Source organism: Anser anser (genome assembly GCF_964211835.1).
Source record: "Anser anser genome assembly, chromosome: 16".
NCBI classification, from domain to species: domain Eukaryota; kingdom Metazoa; phylum Chordata; class Aves; order Anseriformes; family Anatidae; genus Anser; species Anser anser.
This window is the reverse complement of record NC_139737.1, coordinates 8,507,380-8,526,119: the sequence shown is the minus strand read 5'-3', so window position 1 is coordinate 8,526,119 and position 18,740 is coordinate 8,507,380. Positions and strand designations below refer to the sequence as shown.

The 18,740-nt window shown below is 40.5% G+C and overlaps 1 protein-coding gene across 6 annotated transcripts in view; it reads right to left on the bottom strand.

The window, feature by feature from the left end:
- RIPOR3 (RIPOR family member 3) overlaps positions 1–18,740 on the bottom strand; it is a 58,619-nt gene that overhangs the window by 3,695 nt on the left and 36,184 nt on the right. For all 6 annotated transcript variants that reach the window (XM_083801401.1, XM_083801400.1, XM_083801402.1 and 3 more), the window contains 15 exons: positions 18,193–18,271; positions 17,428–17,451; positions 17,234–17,287; positions 16,312–16,461; positions 15,636–15,699; positions 15,198–15,241; positions 14,402–14,527; positions 12,084–12,229; positions 5,170–5,299; positions 3,941–4,522; positions 3,187–3,326; positions 2,852–2,984; positions 2,050–2,158; positions 1,298–1,459; positions 982–1,140 (listed from right to left, as the gene is read on the bottom strand). In XM_083801401.1, coding sequence (XP_083657527.1) covers positions 982–1,140; positions 1,298–1,459; positions 2,050–2,158; positions 2,852–2,984; positions 3,187–3,326; positions 3,941–4,522; positions 5,170–5,299; positions 12,084–12,229; positions 14,402–14,527; positions 15,198–15,241; positions 15,636–15,699; positions 16,312–16,461; positions 17,234–17,287; positions 17,428–17,451; positions 18,193–18,271 — 2,102 coding nt within the window. The remainder of the gene's footprint in view (positions 1–981; positions 1,141–1,297; positions 1,460–2,049; positions 2,159–2,851; positions 2,985–3,186; positions 3,327–3,940; positions 4,523–5,169; positions 5,300–12,083; positions 12,230–14,401; positions 14,528–15,197; positions 15,242–15,635; positions 15,700–16,311; positions 16,462–17,233; positions 17,288–17,427; positions 17,452–18,192; positions 18,272–18,740) is intronic.

Here is an 18,740-nt window from a genome sequence, read left to right as displayed (position 1 = left end):
CAGGATGACTGCCCCTTTGACCATCCTGTCTTCTTTCCCTTTCATTGTTTCATTTCCTCCTATGCCAGACTGTCAGACAAACGGAGCAGTGACTATTATTTCATAATTTTAGTGCACAGGATGCAACAAAGCCCTGGTCCTTATAAGACCTGGGTGCATCAAGTACAACACACGATGCAAGAGAACTCCTGCACATTTGGATATTAAGACAACCAGAATAGTCCTAAAACAAGGGGAAAAAGTGATCAAGAAAAATAATTTTTAAACAGCTTTGAAAAATCCTGCTGTATTGGTTGAAAAGAAAACCTTGCATCTTTTCAAAAAAAAATAATCAGAGGCTGAATTGACAATTTGAATTTGAAGAGTATTCCAGGTCTTTCTCACTAATAATGCACAAATCCTCAGTCCCCTACCTGATAAATCATCTGCATCAAAAAATAAAACTAAAGATGCATCCAGTATCAGGACCATTTTAAAAATAATTCTTTTCTGGTACAGGCTAAATTTTAAAGTGCTATTGGACTAAGCTTCAGCAAGACTCTGGCTACTTCTTAGAAAGCACGTGCTACTAACCTCTGAAATTTTATTAACTGTGTCATTGCTGCTGATATAGCCACACAAAGCTACAGACATCTACTCAGTCCTTGAATCTAGGTGTAGGTTGCTGCCAAATTGGTTTCTGCTCTAACTTCAGTACATCACAGAATCCTTTTTTTTTTTTTTTTTTTACAACACTTGGGATGAACGTTTCCTTCACACCTCTGTTTTGTTTCTACCTGGTCAGATGTGAGAGTCAAGCACGCCTGTCCTGTTCTAACTATCCTTGCATGGTTATAAGGGGAATTAAAACCAAAACAAATTGGCAATGCAATGGTAGGACTGTTTTCTGCTCTGGAAGTTTATCTTCACCAGAAACCTGAGGAGGAAGAAGCAGCTCCTGGGCTTGACGATTTGAGTGAAGAAGCCAAGTGCTGCCATTACCTTCTTTAGCAAGTTTTCCCAAGTGTTTGTCCAGGCTGGCAATATGATGTTTCTCCAGGTAGCTATAAAATTGGAATAAAGTAACTGGTTCTGTTTGGTGGTATGGAGAGGGGAGCAATCCATCGCAGGTGACAATCTGCTCTAGAAACCTCCGCAATACTGAAATGATAACACAGAAAAGAACAAATGAGAAAAGGAAAAGTTGGTTAGATGTAAGCTGCTTAAAACATATGTTCTTTAAAGGCACAAGGACAATTTTCATCCTTGCAACAAAATGAAACCAAAGCAGCCTCATGTTCAAGGAACGCACTGGTACCTGCTTCTAATTGACCAGGGTATTTTTCCTTCATTTTGAGCGCCGATGTGTATTTCAGTGCATTATGGAATCTTTCTGCCGAAGCAAACAAGATACTGCCAGACTCTGCGAGATCACTCCAGATTTTCAGATAGTGCTTCTTCTTCTTAGTCTTCTGAATAACTGAAAAATCACATTTTAGGAAAACAGTGAGCTCTAGCAGATTTTGGATTTTACATAAGAAATTATGCACCGCATGGCGTATCGAAGGATGTGTCAGCATCAATTGTATTTGCATTATATAGATGGCTTGGTTCAAAGCTGGAGATTTGCTGCCAGTATTTTAAACATCTGCAAGTACTGATTTCAGCAAGCTTTGGTTGTGGTACCTACCTGTCATTAGGAGACCTGAATGAGAGGCCTAGCAGAGCTCTACTGCCCCTCAGTTCATTAGTCACTTTTCCTGTCATCTGATTCGAGTTTCAAAAGAACTTTCTGTGAGTTTAACCATTTCCACTTCTACCAGCAAGAGGCATGCCACTTCCAAGCATTTTAGAGATCCTTTCTTATGTACCTTCACAAGCGGAAAACTCCAAACCTCTGAACGAGACGTGTTTTTTCTAAGAATTTAAAATTTACCTGTAAGAACTTTTTTAGTTATATGAATGCTTGTAAGGAATCTAGAATGAAACTCCGATGTATCTGGGAAAGCTCAAACAGCATAACCTGTAACTCACATCTCTGGAATGCCTTGACAATATGCAGTTACTCACTTTCTTCAACAGACGTATCCAAGACATCCCCCAGGACTTGTGTCTGCTCTGACACTTCTTCCAAAACGCTCTCCTGGACAATCTGGGCTATGTTTGGTGATCTGAGTTTCTGAAATGCAACATGCTCATCTCAGTAGCTGAAACAAAGGCAGTATCAAGCTCAAGATGAATGAGTTTTTGTTTCATAGAATCAAGCTTCTAAAATCTGTGAGAGAACACCAGCTTCTCTCAAAAGGCCTCTTTTCCCATCACTTCTGAGTACAAAGCTGCTCAGCAGAACAGGATAAATAAATCACGTTCTCCTGGAAAAGACTGTCCAGCATTTGAAATTCTTCTCTGCCCCATCTATTGACAACCGTGTAGCAGATCAATAGTAACAGATATACTGTCTTCTACAGGCCACCCAAATCAGAGGTGATACTTTGAGGACAATAATGTGCTTGAGCACTAACTGAAATCAACAGGGGAATGAGGTCTCAAGGAGAGATAAGAATTCTTTCTTCCCTATGTGCTACCAGTTCTTTCTGGAGGCAGCAGTTTTTCCATTCATCAAAAATAATAATAATAATCACCTGTTATTGGCACACAATGGAACCAAAATTTATCCTACTTCTTTGGCAGCCTGCTTTGCACACAGAAGCATTTGTTAGAGCTTCATAAAAACCAAGAGGCTGAAAAAAGGCAGTGGTTTTGTATGACCTTTGTATGATGTGATCTGCCCACATACATGTATACGCTGCATTGCTGGGACACGATTGCCATCCTGAACCACTGCCCTGGAAACCCATAGGCTATTTCTTACCTGCAAGAGAGCTTTGCACAGTTTCAGATGAGTTATCAAAAGTACATCTAAGTTGTCATCACCAGTAGTTATACCTCTTGTTTCTGTTTTCATGTCACAGCCCAGGGACTGAAACGTGCTGTCATTGTATGTGCTGTTGAATGAATGAAATGAACCTCAGAGCATTCAAAAATAATTTTTAAAAAATTGTTTCTATCCTGGTTATTCATACCATTAGCAGCTCTGTGCAATTCGTACCTAGCCAAGCATAGTCTATCAGTAAGTAAGTGTCCCTGGGATCAGCCTTGCTTTCCCCTTTTCCTTGTCCCCTATAATAAAATGCTGCAGGTACCTACCTGATACTGGCTGTTCTTATGCTTCCAAATAACGAAAGCTCATCAGCACTGCAGTCAGCGTTTAAAAAGTCAAAACTTTCCAGCACTGTCTCCACCATTAAACTTTCCATAGATGAACGTTTGTGATGAAGTGTCTTTAGCTGTTGATAGAATGGAGGGACAAATACAGTTATTTGCAGGCATCAAACCATCAGGAAAACTAGCTCTTGGTACATTGCTGATTTCAAAAAATGGTTGCTAATTAATTTCACAGCATGCTTCAATATTTTAGTCTTTTTGTATTGCTTTTTGGATTTCCACACCTGTGAAGGTTGGTACAAGAGCTGACTTTCTCTGCATCTCCTGCCATTAGTGTCATATTCCCTGTTTCATATCCAGAAGTAGCAATCTGAGCAGGCTGCTGCATGTCAGTGTAGTATCCAAGAACTTTTCAGATTCTGTTTAACCCAGACTAGATTCCAGTTTGACTGCATGCAGTTTCTTATTTTTTTTTCCAGATTATTGACCTCTGAATAGTATTTGAACGCTGTCCCTGAGAGATGCAACACAGTGCTTCTGCGCAGACAGCTCTCATGGCTGCCTTTTCTGAGTACTGACTGACCTCTGGTGGCCAAACTTATTTTTGGGGAACATGCCACTGATACATCCTAATGTCAAGCCCACCCACTACAGGGTCATGAAATTCTTACAGTTCCAGGAGTAACAGTGGAAACTACATGCAGTGGAAGCTACCAAGAGTAAAACACTACCATACCTTTAATTTATCCCTCATAGATAAAACTTGGTCTTCCAATTTCTCCAGTTGGGCTTGCCTAACATTGTGTAATTTCAGCAAATTTAACAGTTCTTGGAGAGTTTTATCAATCGACTTCGTACATCCATCTAGTTTTACATCATTTGCAGCATTCAAGCTTTTCTGGCTAATGTTTTCTTGTTCTGTCAGATGGCGATTTCTAGCCTGGTTGAAAGAAGCTCTGCTGCCTTTGCCACGACTCAGAAAAGTAGATGGGTTAATTGGAAATCCATCCGCACACGGAGTCTTCTTCAGAATGTCCAGAGTTGCATGATTTGGAAGTGGATGTTGCTCTTCTGCACAAGCCTCTTGAATAATCACCAATGGCAATGTCCTGTGGTCTGCAGCTGGAGTTGCATTTCTAGACTCTGTCCCTTTCAGATCCTCAGAGCTGAATGAGTCAGCTTCACTCGTCTCTACAGGATCGTGAGGCTTGCTCCTCTCATGCACACCAAAATCACAGGCAGCCAAATAGCTCAGTATGCTGGGAGGCTGAGCTTCTTCACTTACATCCCCTTGGTTCTGTCTTTGTTGCAAAACAGACTGCAGCAAACAAAGGCATACGTGAGCACATATATAACTGAAAAGCATAAGATACCGCCTAAGATAGAGAACCGTGGTTTCCTGGCATGGTGAGGCAACACCAAATCTGACTTAGACTTGTTATTAGGGGAATGTATATATAACGTTATCAGTATTAGAGACATATTGCAGAAATAGAGATCATATAAAACAACCACTAGATTAAAACCCTCTTGAATGCATGGAGAGCTTTTCTGTTCCCTTGGGCTACCCTTGGCAAAAAGGGGAGCTGAGGAAGAAGGCTTGTTTTACATAGCAATTCTAAGATACTGCTCTGCACCATGACCACTGAGGCTGGATCCTAGTTTGATTCCCACTGCAGAGTATTAAAAATGTGCCCAGATCCCCACCGTTCTGGCTGCCAAGAGGCACATTTGGCAGGGATTTCATTTCTTCTACAAAATCTAAAATGAAACTCAAATTAATACAGGTTAAAAATAAAATAAAAATAATAAGAATAAAATACAAAGAAGCCCCCAGATAATCTGCAATGGTTCTAGAATGTTACATGTTCCCACATTTCTGACTGTGCTCTTCAATAGCCTAATCCAATCCACAAATCACATCCTAGGTTTGCACTTCGCATTTGTTTTCCTCAGCATACTCACCAGATAGTATTTCTCTCTGAAGCTGGGGGTATTTGGTGGGGTCCAGTTGTATAAAGAGTTCTTCCTGCTACCCACAGAAAACTTGGCAGTGGTTCCAGGTGACAAAAACAGGTTCTCTGTGTCAAAGGGTCTGTAGCAAAAGAAACAAAAATGCAAGTGTCAGTACAACCAGCAAGTACAGCTATGTCTAGCAACAGGATTAGTTAGGATTTGAATTGTGACATTTAGTAAACATCAGAGTGAATAAAAGGAAAGATGGACTGCCTCTCTGACCAGTACCTTTGGTTGCAGCAGCAGAGAAAGAAGGAATTAGGCAAAAACTGTGTATATTTTACACAGAATTCACAACACCCTTCAGAAAGAGACCTGTGCCACAGTCTTCGGAAGAAGAGACCAACACGCCAGCAGTCTGACAAGTTCCCTGTCCCGCTGTAGTTTCCTACATGGCCAACAGTGCTGGCAAGTATAGTACAGGTTGCTTGCTGATAGCCACTGGACAGCTAGTGAGATACACACCGTATCAGACAGAAAGGAAATACAAAACATATAATGAAGGAAAAACGTAATTAATTTTCCTCCTCTTAACTTCTCATGTTGCACATTGACAGCATCCTTGAGTGCAACTCACCACTGTCATCCTCAGCATGGAGGTAACGCTATGGGAGCTCGCCTAATACAGGTTAATTGGCTAAATTAACCAGTGTCACCCAGCTGGGGTTCATCAAACAGGCCAGTTCCATGCAGTCACATTAACAACCATCTGTATTGTCTCACTGCGTAGAAAATAAATCAGATTTCTGACAGCAAGAACCTCGTAGCCAAAGCCTGCTATGTTTACTGATGGAAGCAAATTGCTTCCATCCATGGTGCTTCTTCAGAGACACGGGGATCCATTCCTCAGGTTTTTCATTTGTAGCTTGTAATATAGCAATACAGTAATGCAAAATGACACTTGGTAGGGAACAGACAGGAATAACAATGTAAATCATCTTGCCCTTTTGACAATTACTGGTACCCTCTCGCAAAACACAGCTATAGAGCTGCCCTCCGCACAGGCAGGCAGTTGCTGTTACTGCAGGATAGCAAGAAGAGAGAGTGAAAAGAAGGGTGAACAAACACTGGAAAGAATCAAGTCTGCTCAAAACTATCTATTATCTCTTGCTTTTAAGCTCTTTGGGTATGATCTGTCATGCTGCTCCACATTGTACAGCAAACAAAGCATCACACTGGGACAGATCTAAGAGTCCATCTCACCCAACGTCTTGACATTGACAGAAGCCAGGAAGGAAATGCACAGGAGACAGGTCGACTGTGGCAGGCCTTCCCCAGACGTATACTCAAATTTCAGGCAATCCATTGCTTAGATGTGTCACGCGCCAGACTTTATAAGCAGAGTATTGCCATTAATCGTCACTAGCAGACAAACTTGTCCTTAGTTTGTCTAGCCACTTCTTGTGATCACTGACACAAAATCTGCGTAGGCCAGAAGGACGCAGAAGTTTGATTATTTAACTTTGAAACACGGAACAAATACTTTGACTTGGGGTGTCCTCTGTGGCTAGTCATTTCCTTTTCACACTCTGCACAGCAAACACCTACGCATCAACACTTTTTCAAGCGTGAAAAATTCTAGCCTATTTAGTTTCTCCTTGTGATGAAAGTGACACCATCTCTCTGATCATTTTTGTTGTCCTCTATTTCTATATTGCCAAACGCATGTTGGCCTTTGCTTATGACTAATTAACTGAAATGCATGACATTACAGTGCCTTCATTAAGGCCGATACTAATGCAGAGTATGACACTCCTTTAGCTTGCCTTAGCACCATTGCAGGACTTCAGCATTCACATCCAAAACACGTCCCCAGCCTGACCTTGAAGGGGTTTACAACTCATCAGAGCTCGTGTTTCCTAGATTGAACCTCCCATGACATCAGAAGCTGTGCACTTTGACACACTGAGAGGTGCCTCAGCCTTGCCAGTACCGTGTGGATACCAGTGAAATGTTTTATCAAAACCCCCACCCTTTGGAGGGGTGAAATACTTGAGATTTCTACCAATTCCTCACCCTTCTTCATTTTTCTGTTGGGTGTGTAAGGAGGACACGTCCTGGATTATGTCCTCAGAGGAACATAAGTAATGGGGCAGAGCATAGAAGAGCTGAACTCAATTCTGTCTTCAGCTCCAGAGGCTCTGAACTCCTTTCTCCCACGGGCAGGACAGCACCCTAACCAGCCTCCTTTTGTCCAGTCCTGCCCTGTATTAAATAGCCATAGGGCCAAAGGACTCGTGGTGGATATACATATCTGAATGCCCTCGTTAAGCCTGTGGATCCAGACTCGCGTTAATCCCAACAAAAATTCTGGTCAGCTGGAGCAGGCTCACTTATTAACAAGTCATGAGATTTTTTTTTTTCCTTTTCTAATGAATGTACACGAAAACATCGATGCAACTTTAACAGGGTGATCAGAGTTTGGTTTCTGCTGTTCATTGTGGCATAACGAGCACCAACGTCAAGGTTAGCACAGCTTGTTATTGGACTAAGCTATGAAACATCATCTGGATCCAAAGCACAGCAGTATAGCAATGGACTATTGCCTAAACACACCTGTGTGAGAAAGTATCTATTCATAGAAGTTTTTGTCTATAGGAGGACTGTCAGCAAGGATGTATCCCCCTTGTGCTCCCTCCCTCCAGAAGAAAAAAAAAAAAAACACAGACTTTCCTTTTTTTATTCTCCCTTCAGGTTTTCTGTCCTCCTCCAGGAACCCTTGTGAGCCAGGCCAGCTCATGCTCAAAGCAGGCAGAAATTACAAGAGTGGTTGTGGCTGGCTGGTACCCTTAGATCCCAGAACAGGGCGCTAACTGAAGTTTTGAGAAGAGAATACAGGCTTTATTTTTGTCCTTCATGAGAGAGAATTCAGACTGCTGTTTAGGTTGGCAAAAGAAACCAAGTCTCCTGCCAAACCGGCCAGCAAAGCAATTCTGCAACAGGCCCAAGCTCATTCATGCTCCTCATGGCATAATCTATAAAGGAGCTGAAGGAACTTTTATTAGAGGCCAGAAGACTAGTGGCCTAGTTAAAGAAAATATACATTTAGAAGTGGAAGAGTGATCTACACTTGGATTTCTCACAAAGCAGGTCCGTAGTGAAAGCTTGCCTTTCAGGGACATTTGGGCATGGCTGATAGGTTTGTTTAGTTGTTCTTAAAGAAAAAGCAGCTGTTTTAGAGTGCTTTATCTTTGAAAATAGAAACACCCTGAATTATCACCATGCCACTTCTCATTCCTGTAAACAAACAGGCTGTCAAAGAGGAAGAGTCTGCCAGCCTGCCTTCTGTGCAGAAGTGCTCTGGAGATTCTGCTTGGTAGGATCCCGACACCTTTCACAAAACTGAAACACAGCAGAGATACGCAGTTGAAATCTTCTCATACACAGAGAAATTCCAAGTGGGGATTAACTACCAAAAAAGTGCATCACTGCTAGTCCTGCTCCCAGCTCAGCTGTTGCCAGCTCTAAAAGCTGGGTGATGGTTATCCCCAGTGCCATAGGAGGGTCCATCTTTGCCAATCAAAAGCTGCAGTCTGACCAGCATGCTGCTGCAACAAGCAAGTATCAACATAATTTAAGTTACACTCTTCTAGAAAATTCAGTCACAAGTACCACTAGCTTTGGAGACTTCGGCTATCATCTGAGAAACCATACAATACCCCAGAATGGGAAGGGCTTTTCCCCATACAGTTCTCTTGGGAGACAAAAATTTGTAACACATGTATTCATGCCAGTTATTGACAGTGACAAGCCAAGCAAGTAAACTCAGCAAAAGCAAGTATGAAGTAAACCTGTTAGAGTGCCATTTATGTGGGTTAGCACAAAAGAGAAGTGAACTCAATCTCCATCACAAAAGTGTGCCATCACTCAACATGCACTTTCCATAAGGGCAAAAACAAATTTTATACCTAGAGTTCATTAAAGCATGTCGCCTTTACTCCACAAAGGAGACTTCTAGAGATGTTAGGCTTGAAATCATAGGGAGAAAAGACTTCCCTTATAAGAAATGCACTTCTGCAAACAGTATTCTGCCTGTAGTCCCTCCTGCCCTAAAGCTGCGTAGAGGGCTTTTGATGATTTTTACATCCAGATTAAAGCCAGTGGGAGTTTTGGAGGTGTATGTGTGTGTTGTGGGGTGAGTGGGAAGAAGTGACAAATAAATAAAGGCATCTGACTTTGCTAGGGGTATCTAAGAGCCCATATAGACCCCATACCCCCTTTCTCTACTTCCTTCCCCAATTTTAAAACATGCAAATGTCAAAACCCAAAAGTTTAACTGGTCTTTAGAAGGTCTTTAATTTTAAAACCTGTTTCTACATTAAAAAATAGATATCATGCAGCTTGCAACATCCTCACTCCACACACTTTTCAGTAATTGTAACATGAACGTGTCTGCTTTCAGATTCAAATGAGATTATGTATGTGCTTTGCCACGAGTAAGAAGCTTCACAGGACATACAATGCATGATCACAGCAAGCTTCTGGAATAAGGCTTTGTTACCCAACTAATTAGCGGCTCAGCTTCTCAAATAAGTAACAGAGGCTTCAGAAGCCTCAGAGCAGCTGCAGCACCTCACCAAAACATATACTGATACCCAATGTTAGATCTCAGGAGGAAAAAAGTTGCCATAAACAACAGGTGCACATAGAACTCTGTGAGTTTGTTTCTCATTGACTTGGAGCAGTGTGTGTGTTTGAAAACAAATTTCAGATACTGTTGCTAAGCCTTGTGTTTCAGCCCAATTGTATTTGCAGTTCAACAGAACAGGTTTTCAAGAACCACAGTATACACAAAAGGCATGCAGAAAATAGTATGCTGATCAATAAAGCTCTTCTTTCCCCTCTCCCAGAAAGAAAACCCAAAAACTGTTTCTCAGCACTCGAATAGGAATTGCAACAGAAAACCTTCATGTGGCAGTTTTTCTGTTTGTAGCTTAAAAGACTAAGTCAAATTATGTCAAGGTTTAATTATGTCAACAATTAAGTCAAGGTTCAAGTCAAACTATGCTTCCAAAGGTAATTAAAAGTAGAAATAGGGTATTAAGACTTGATTTTCAAGCCTGACTATAAAATACATTTGGTTATTTTATCCTAAGGGCACGGAAATGTTTCTGTTTTGGTAAGATCTATTTGGCAGACCACACATTAAACACATACAAACTTTTTATTTTTAATTTTTGGTGATTAAGAAAATGAGAAGCCACCTAGGTCAGAGAAGCGCTGTTTAAGGCTGAGTCATAAGTGAGTCTGGCCTGCAAGCCATTACATGGTGCCCTTCCTAATCTAAACATTGCTTGTTTTCTGCTTTTCCTGGAGAGAGTCTAGATCCATAATAAGGGCCTTATGGAAAGGCCAATTTTTGATGACATGTTTAAAAGCTCCTTTGACATGGTGGGCTGGGAAGAACTGAGCACCACAGTAAGCCACATACAGAAGTACAAGTGAGGATGCCCCACTATTTAATTAGGCATTTCACTAAAACAACTAAGTTTAATCCCTGCACAGTAGTGATGGAAAAAAGCTAAGTAGTTTTGATTTGTTACAGACAAGATGCTCAATGTGCACTGACAGTCCCAAGCATTAAGCTGCTGCCTTTGCTTCCCAAGAAGCTGAGAAGCTTTCCCCAGTACCAATCTGATCTGTTGTTAAGTTTACCGAATTATATAGCTGCTTTCCATGTTAGGAAGGTAGGAAAAAAAGAAAACACAACACCATCCTACAGGCAAGGTTATATCAGGGTATTCACACACATAAAACCCTCACAAACCCAAGAAAAAGCAGTAGTTAATGAGCTGTAAAATCATTTTCCTCACTTCTTCAGAGATTCTCAGGAAAGCAGGTCACTCATTTTCTTACTATTAAAAAATCTTAATAAGTTCAGAGAGTTATCACATGATCTGTAGACAACAGAGCTACAAATTAATACATATCAGATACTGCTGTTGGGAAAGGACTAATTTAGGCTCATCATACACCTACTCAGACATAACCAACTAGAGTGAGCACAGAAGATAAAGCCTAGCAAGACTGCAGTGGTACACCCAAATAAGAAAACAAAGCAGAAGTAACAGTACAACCTGAAAAATCTATAGTGGTATGTCTAGAGTGAGGAAGAAGTTTCAGTGCAGCATCCACAAAAGTGAGAATTTGTTTTTAATAACATCAGTAATCAACTACAATAACTAGTGCAAACAAGTATAAAACTATTTAACAAGTCACAGGCACCATGAAAATAACCAACTGTTTTAAACGTGCATCTGTAACCAAGCTTCTCTGCTGTGCACAAACAGGCCTTATATCAACAGCTGTGATCGTAGTGCAAATATGAAGGTGCTAAGTCTTCAGGGTAGCTTCATTTTTTTAATGACTTGTGGCCTGGTAATAGCAATCGTCCTAGATTCCAGGTATTTTTTTTTCCCCATTGTGCCTAGAAGCTGCTATTTGTAATTTCATTTCATAATCTTTAAGATTATTGTTTATGTACATACATTGACTGGAGCTAGAGTTGAATGCTCATTTCGAAAAGCTGTAAACTAAGCAAAAGCTTACAATCAGCTCTTGTGGCTAGCCATGGCTGTGGTAACGACAGTAGAAAGAACTGAAGGGTCACAGAAATAGGTTCTGCCCCTTCCACCCTGTGCTCCCATTCCAGAGGGCTGGTCCCACAGATTCAGAGATCAGGCCCAGCAGCTGGAGTTGCTGTAAGGAAGCGCGAGGCTTCTATCTATCCTGCACCTGCTCTGCAAATAGAAAGAGGACTATGATGCTGAATGCTGCTAAGTGACATACTTAAGAATCTTTAATTTATTTCACTTTTTCTGGCTCACCCCCCCCTTTTTTTTTTCATTTTAAGCTGTACTTACTTCCAGAGGACCTCCAGTTGCAACTTGATAGTGCCCAGCTCAGTTATATCCACAATGATTGCCTGAGGCTTGGTTGTAAAGAAGTTTATGCTGTCACATGTCACGACTCCAACTAGAATAGTGGCCAGTCCTCGCAGTTCTGTCACCTGTGGAGACAAATATATCCATTTTTATCTTAGCAGACAATCCTAAGAGTCATGTATATGGAAAGGCAAATGTTCCAGGCTCAGATCTGCTCAGAGGACCACAACAAATTCAAAACCCCAGTACTCAAGTCTTGGATCCTAAACTGCTGTGAGCCAATAATCCCACAAGGAATATGCCATGGACTGCTAACACAGAAGAGGAGATTCCTGAGTGGTGGAAAGAGACAGAGCTGTACAGCACTTCTAATAACACAGTTTGAAGGACTGTGATTAAGAATGAACTTAGTCTGAAATTTGGAAATTCTAGCTCTAGTAGTCATTGATAGTACAGAGTCTAGCGGGCATCTTATTACAAGAACACTGTCATAAAATATATCTGAATAACACAAGCAAGTATATTAGGCTACCTACACTGGAATATTTCAGGTCTAAGCTGCGGGAAGAATCTAGAAGTGCAGCTGTCGCCATCTGCTGTGACCCTTCTAACTGTTCTGAGCTAAGCTGTGGAGCAAGATCTGAACATAAGCATCAGTTCTTCCTTCTAGCTCTGCAGGCAGCTCCGAGTTCATTATCAATGCAGATGCAGGCCTGCAGTTTTTTCAGCTTGGCACTTGGTTTATTCAGGTACTTAAATAAAACAAACTAAATTATACATTTGCTATAAATCTTTGCTATTGAAAACATACATCTATTCTGCATCAAGTTGTTCCAAAACAAGTACATAAAGCATCAGGCAATACAGAATTCCGGCACAAGTACCAAAAGTCCATTTCAGGAATTAGTTCCATGCCTGCATCTCCTTTAAATGTTAGCAAAAGCTGTGCTCCTAGGCTCCTCTCAGAAAGTTCTTTGGCACTTTTCAAGTTTTTATTTTTTTAAACCTACTATGAATTTGTTCTGTGTAAAGATTAAGTACAAATTAGAAAAAGAATGGTGTGGAGAACATTAGTCAGTAGACTTTCATAAGCTGACAGAAAAAGTAAAACTTTGCATTAGCTCTTATGAAACAAAGTGATTCATTGTCACAGAAATTAATACACATTTTTACAACTATTACAGGAAAAAGGCCTCTCAATTAGCCTCTCACCTGATCTTTATTGTACAGTGGCACCCAAAAACATGTTATAAGCACATTTCTAAAGGCTGTGCTGGCAAGATGCCAAGAAGTCCCACCTATGTAACCCACTTCTTGCTGCCAGATAGGAGGGGAATATTGCAATGACTGCTTTAAGATCACTGCCAGAACTCAAAACCATGCACTGGCACAGTTTCCTAATAGAATAGGGTCCAGCACAGACTTCGATCTCAGCTCCTTTTAGGTTGACAGGAGTCACAGTGCAGAGTCCAGCCCATGAAAGATGCCAGACTACACTGGAATTGCTATTTAAGGATTAACTCCACCTGCTAGGTACGTACCAGAACCAGTGCCAGCTGCATAAGAGTCCACAAATACAAGCTTCCTCCAAGGAATACCCACATAATATCACCTTTGTATCACAGACCACTACCACTGGTCCCTTACTGTTAAATATATGGCCTCTTTTGAGGTACTTTATCTGTCTTTAGGAACCCAATACTACTACTTAAAGTACACTTCGTACTGACATATAAATAAATGCCATTAGCTTATTGGAGACATGGAGCACCACTTAATGCAAACACGACAGAAGAATCTGTAGCACACCCACATATGGGGATGTTTGAACTACACATTCAAAATGCATTTGTGCAGTGATATATTTTCCATATGCCCATTTTTCTTTTTCAATAGACAGCAGAACCCCAGGAACTTAGTATTCCACATGGGTAATACAAGTAATACGTACATACATATCTTTGTATCTCCACATCTAAACTTTACCCTACAGTATCCTGGATATTGATTTATTTTTTATTTTATTTTATTTTTTTTTTAAAAACACATAGACCAGACTCCAGAACATCAGAAAGCAAATGCACCACTACAGTACACCGTGCTCCTAGCCCTGGTAAGGAAGAACAGAAGTAGAATTCTGTTCAATACACAGCACGTTGATTAACTGCTATTTTTACATGCCTAGGAAAATAAAGCTACATAAGAGTTTTGACAAATGCATGGTAGGCTAACAAGTAAGCAATATGACAGAAGACCTGTTAACACACTGATTCCAATCCAACCATTATACACCACACCTTGATTTCAAACTGCTCGTGGAGATTAGGTATAAAAATCTTTTCTTCTTCGTCCCATGTTTGGCTGTCATCAGTCTCAATCTTGCCTTTCAACCGCCATTTTTGGCGTCCCAGTCGCACAAAAACCTGGAAACCACAACGAGAAGGATAGTGGGTCAACATAACCCAGAACACTCTTTGGCCCACAAGCCTCACTCTGCTCCAGTACTGCGGAAGCAAAGCTGTTCCTTTGATCACTATGCATTTAGGAACTTGGATAAAGTAGAAGGCTAGAGGCAAGGTTCAGGCTGTCAGATTTAACACCTTAAATCAACATCTAACTACACGTCCCATCCATTCCAGAAGACTTGTAAAACTATGTCTATCTGGTGCAGAGGTACTGAAATACAAGGCTCATTGGAATTGATTTGGAATCACTACAAGTAGGGGAGCAAACCTATAATATACTGAGATGCATTCAAATCATGCCAAGGGCAGTCTTCCAAGAAACAGGCAGCAACTGTTACTTGATTCTAGGGCAACTTTGAAGATAAAGACCTGCTAGGTTGGTTTTTATAGACAATCACTGCCATCTTTTAAAACCTCTCCTAACACTTAAATCTTTCTCTCTTAAGTCTCAGAGGCCAGAGCAACCAGTGAACATGCCAGAGCACTGTCCTCATCAGAGCAGTGCTTGGTTTTATCATAGCCTGTTTACCCGTTCGCCTTCTACATGTTGCACCCTTGCACTCTGGTTCCTCTACTGCAAACTCATAGCAGTAAAATAAAGGGCAAAATGAATCACTGTATACTGCACCTCATATTGGTCCCCTGGGCAGAGCCGTGCGAAGCCCACCAAGCCTGAAAAGAAAAGAAAAACTCCTAGTATTTGAACAGTTTTACAATGTCCCACAAAGCTTCAGCTTACAACAAACAAGAGATGATCTGGTAAACACCCCTTTGTGCTCAGCTCCATGCAGAAGCTATCCTTATAGCCCAAACCTCTTTAGAAAAACTTCAATTGAGACAAAGAAAGAAAACCTGTCAGTTTTTGTACTAGAGTATAAAATACCATTGCAGATCTACTTTACAGCACTGAAGCAAACAAGTTTGCCAGAATTCTGTTCAGGGTCTGATCCAGAAAAACAGTGGAAGCAGCCAACATTAATTTTGGGTTTCCTATGTAGAAATCTGATTTATTGAGAACCTATTTATTCATCTGATAAATCTCGAAGAAAACATATGAAGAACATACCTTTCATCTTCAAGTGAAACTCTCCTAAATGGACCTCCAATGCCCCTTCTATAAAGCACATGTCCTAGAAGGAAGACTGAACAGTGACTAGGACTGAAAAGCAGCAAAGAATAGCTACCCTTCCCATACATACCATTTTCTTATCTTTAAAGAACTTTGGCTGTTTTTTATATACTTTAATTGATAGACTACAACACTTACACTAGCAGAGGCCAATGGAAAGACCATTCATACCACTTTTAAGCTAGAAAATTGTGATGCCTCTCCACAGTAGAATGGAACTGCTTAAGCAATTCACCTTCAGTTACCTTCCACTGCTTGTTCTACAAAAATAGCATGGCTTACTTTGGTGTATTTAATTCTCATCACATTACTTGCAGTGGAAGCCATAATTCACTCCAGTATTAAAGCAGAAATTAAATGAATTTTTCAGTTGTCTTCACAAATGCAAGAAGCCAAGTTAAGTAGGGGACAAAAAAAAAAAGAATGAAACACGCAGAACTCAAGAGCTTTACCTGTAAGGTATTTATCTCACAAGCTTCAATTTGCATTATGTACCTGTATTTCAGTTTTGTTTTTAACCCCCCACCAAAAATAAAAAGCCAACAGCAAGTTCTGGTACATTTTTTGCTAAGAAACAGTCAGGTCATCACTACACATGAGCAGTATTCCCTACCTCTGTGCATCCCTGAAAGTTCTTGTAGAGCTCCACTAGGCTCTCCCTGGAGGCTTTGGTGGAAGGAGACAAGGCAAAGGCATGTTTCATGTTAGTGGCCCCATCACGTAGTCTGCACTGGATACAGTAAGCTTCATAGAGTTCTTCCACCTTTAAGATTTTGAGGTGAGGAAAAGAATTAACAAGAATTACCCTGACATAATTTAATAAGTTCTGGGAAGGAACATTGTCAGTCTTTAATGGAGGTGGAGAAAAAAAACCACACTCAAACGACCCACAATCAAAACCAATTATCTTGGTATTGCACCACAGTGCAACTCCTGCATTTTACAGACTGATCAGAGTGCCACAGTTTGTAGATATTTCTGCAAAAGAAGGAGGGGATATCGATAAATAACTCACTCTGTGATTATTAGATTGGAAGACAGGGAGTAGAGTAACACTCTGTTTGGGGAAAAATTACTCAGGGAGCAGGAAGCTAATTCCCTCAATATACATTAACACACCTACACCTTTACCCATATCAGAGGAGAGATTTATTTCCTTTGGAAGCAGATAGCAGACACACACGATAAAGAACAGCCCATCTAGGCCCCTTGTGGGAAAGGGGGCAGGGGATAATGCGTAAAACTTCCGAAAGCAGAGTTATTTATTTATTTTCCAAACAAACTGGCAGAGTACGCAAATTGGTTTCACAGGGAAGCTCAGGTTGGGCTGTGCCAAACACTCAGCCTGAATAGAACCATTCAAGAAAATAAATAAATAAAAATCCCCTCCTTCAGTAACAGAGTGGTTACAGCTTTCAGAAAGTGCCCAGTATTACTCCCCTTCAGACAAATTATAGTTAAAGTATTTTCTATTCAGAGAGTTTGCTTACATAGCAATGTAAGCCTTACATATACAACTTATAAACTCCCCTTACCTTGCTTATGTGGAACTCCAATTTTCTAATGTATCTCTCCACAGAGCGAATTTGCTTTTGAAGAGGGGAGAGAGAAGGGGGACTTGGTTAGTTATTTCAGTATTTCCTAAACATGCCTTTAAGTAACACAGTAAGCACCACATTTTTTTTTCCCCTTCACCTACAACATTTCATCTCATCTTCACAAATCTTACCTTATCCAGGTCATAGTAGAAGGCCTGAAAGAAAAAAAGCACAGGCTGAACAGGAGAGCATGTATAATAACAATATTTTGACATTTATTGCAAAACCCACTATGCGTTTAGTGACACTAAATTAAGATGTATTGTTTACTACAAGCAGACATACAAAAAAAACTTTAGAATTAGTCTCTTTTTCTGTACGTGGCTGGTTTAGCATTTCCAACACCTCAATGGATGCTTGAAATGAGACAAATTCTTTCATCATCAGCTATAATAAGGACTTGGATGTTCATTGGTCATGGTGCATGGGACTTTTTTTGTCTAGCTATTACTTTCCAAATGAAAGGCAAAGTTGGATTTGAGAGTTGTCTTTTCATTAGCACTGTTGCTGACAGTTCTAGGGAATTATGAACACTGCAGAATTTAAGTTCCTAGGACACATTCACCAACTACTGAAACAAAGCCTGGTCTTTCTGCTTCTCACCATACAGACTCAGGTACGAACACTGATCACTGAACAGACACAAGGAGATACTACCTGAGTAAGAAAAGAAACACGATCTAAACATCATAGTCAGATGTTGAAAAGGGGAAATTCTAACTTCATTTCTCACATCTAGACCTAACTTGCTTGGTAAATTCTAGAGTGTGCTGCTTTGCTGGATCTTACCTCAGTGTTTTAACTGTAAAACCCCTGGGAGTCCCGGAAGTGAGAGAGATACCATCTAGTTTTGTGCCAGCCTTTTAAAAGTCATTTAGGTATTAAGAGCAACATACCAATCTGGAGTTCCTTTTTGTATCTTTGTGCCGACCAGAGAGATAATCCAACTCAGCCTGATGTGCTTCCAAGTATTCACTGGAGAGAAAGAAAACCTCAAGTGTTATATTCTTCTGGTACATTTATTATAACACATTCTCAAAGACTTTTTCAGTAGCATGTTAAAAAGCAACTTCCATCTCTAGAGGAGACTTCTCTTGCTTTACTCTCTAGAGATTCAAATGGCCATATAGATGGACGTGGGTCAACAGATGAGAAAGGATTGTTTCCATAGGTAAATATTTGTCCTATAATAGGACACTCATAGAGGATCAGGAGACAGATGTACAAGAGCACCTGTAAGAAGAGGAACTTAAGTATAAAGTGAGTGCCTGCAGATGTTCAATATTGCTACCCAACATTCAAAGATGATGTACATTAAGAATCTCCCGAATCCTTGTCACTGCTCCAGGAGGAGGATGCTACACTGCAATTCAAGAAAGTTAACATTGGCGCATAATGTAGATACAAGTGCACACGCACACTGAATTCAGACTTTTTTTTTGTT